Source organism: Mus pahari, chromosome 6, assembly GCF_900095145.1.
Source record: "Mus pahari chromosome 6, PAHARI_EIJ_v1.1, whole genome shotgun sequence".
Taxonomy (NCBI): domain Eukaryota; kingdom Metazoa; phylum Chordata; class Mammalia; order Rodentia; family Muridae; genus Mus; species Mus pahari.
Window position 1 is genome coordinate 74,893,334 of NC_034595.1, and position 2,090 is coordinate 74,895,423.

Here is a 2,090-nt window from a genome sequence, read left to right on the forward strand (position 1 = left end):
TCCCCCTCCCCCTTCTCTCTCACAAATACACTTTTAGCAAGTTTCTAACTAGAGATATCAAGTTGACATGCAAGTCTTCCATGACAACTGCTTGCTGCTTGGATATTTGACCTGTGTTTGTCTCTGCAGAGTCCAGCACATCGTGGGGAATCTTTTTATGCAGATTGTCCTGGGTATTCCCTTGGAAATGGTCCACAAAGGCCTCCGAGTGGGGCTGGTGTATCTGGCAGGAGTGCTTGCAGGTCAGTGTTCTGAGGGTAACATGGAACAAACACTTCTGGGCCCTTAGGATGGAAACCAAAGGTAACAGATGTTTGTTGGGTTAGAATGGTGGCTCGTTAGACAGACCACACCAGACCAACAAGTTCCATGGGAGAGGTTTATTGGGGTGGGGTGGGGAGGGATGAAGGGGAATGACAAAGAAGAATAAGGAAAAGAGAGTGAAGGTCGGGGGCTCTACCTCTTTTTGTTTTTTTGGGCTGTGACATAACAGCACTCAAGGTGAGGGCAGGTGGACACTGGGAATGTATGGCAATTGTCATGGTAACAGATGTGCGGGTCCCTGCTGCCTACAGGTGACATCATCACTGGATTTGGAGGCTCACTTCTGATGCCAACAATGTTCACAATGGCTTTAAAAAAAAAAAAAAACTGAAGTCAATATTTTTTGCATATACATTTCTACACATGTCATATGATATGCTAGGGAATATAGTGTTAGAGATACTGTGATTAGAGATTAGATTTAGAGATAATACACACACATGAGGATAAGTCACAGTGGCTGTCCTCAGATATCTCACATTCTTGGAGAAGCTGCACATCTGGAAACTTCGAGCAGGTTGGTGTTTGGATCTTGACGCCTCTGATATGCTACACTAATGATTCCGGAAAGGAACACGGCCAGATTTGCATTTAAGAAAGACATTTTGCTGGGTGTGGTGCACAATTTTAATCCCAGAGCTTGGGAGGGAGAAACAGGTGAATCTCTGTGAGTCCAAGCTAGTCTTGTCGACATAGCAAGTTCTGGGATAGCCAGAGCTGCATAGATGTCTCAACAAACAAACAAACAAGCCAAATAGCTTAATTTTGAGAAAGCTATAGGTTTACATGAGTTATAGGAGATACCTCAAGATCCCAAGTACCTTTGGACATTTGTCACCAATGGTGCCACCCTGTACATTGCAACACAGACAGTTCATGGTCATGCAGTCAAGATAGTAAATACCGTAATATCCCAAAGAGCTCTCACTCTGCCTTCTCATGGGCCAGGCTCTGCCATCCCACTTCTCCCTCCCTCACCACTGACAAGCGCTATTCTGCTAGCATGGCTTTTGTTTGTGTCATTTCTGGAATGCACACAGTTATTTTCCCCTGCTGAGCAGAGTTCTGTGTCTTGTGTCTAGCTGTTCACGCCTTGAAGGATATCTGTCTGCATTGTTTTACTCTTTTCCCGATTGCTTTTTGAGAGAGGGTCTCTTGTAGCCCAGGTTGGCCTGTAGTAGGCAAGGATGCTCTTGAATTCTTGATCTTCCTCCCTCTACCCCTCAGCTGAGAGGATTATAGGTTTATGTGATGTTGGGGAATTCAGCAGCTTCCTGAGTGCTATGTTTTTGTTTTGTTTTGTTTTGTTTTGTTTTTTTTGAGACTGGTCCCATCATTCAAGCTGCCCAGGAACTCTGAGATCCTTTTGTCTCAGTCTCTCAAGTGCTCAGATTACAGGCATGCTTTGATGAGACACCATGAACAAAAAGCAAGTTGAGGAGTAAAGGGTTCGTTCAGCTTACACTTCCATATCACTGTTCGTTGTTGAAGGAAGTAGGCCAGGAACTCAAAGAACCCAGAGGCAGAGCTAATGCAGATGCCATGGAGGGGTGATGCTTACTGACTGGCTCATCATGGCTTTCTCAGCTTGCTTTCTTATAGCCCAGGGATGGCCCCACCCACAATGAGCTGGGCCCTCCTACATCAGACACTAAGAAAATGCCCTACATGGGGTTACCTACATCTCAGGGAAGCCTTTTCTTTTTCTTTTTCTTTTCTTTTCTTTTCTTTTCTTTTCTTTTCTTTTCTTTTCTTTTCTTTTCTTT

The 2,090-nt window shown here is 44.4% G+C and overlaps 1 protein-coding gene across 2 annotated transcripts in view; it reads left to right on the forward strand.

Annotated features, from left to right (window-relative positions):
• Rhbdl2 (rhomboid like 2) overlaps positions 1–2,090 on the forward strand; it is a 43,170-nt gene that overhangs the window by 31,003 nt on the left and 10,077 nt on the right. For both annotated transcript variants that reach the window (XM_021201093.2, XM_029540325.1), the window contains one exon: positions 130–242. In XM_021201093.2, the coding sequence (XP_021056752.1) occupies positions 130–242 (113 nt within the window). The remainder of the gene's footprint in view (positions 1–129; positions 243–2,090) is intronic.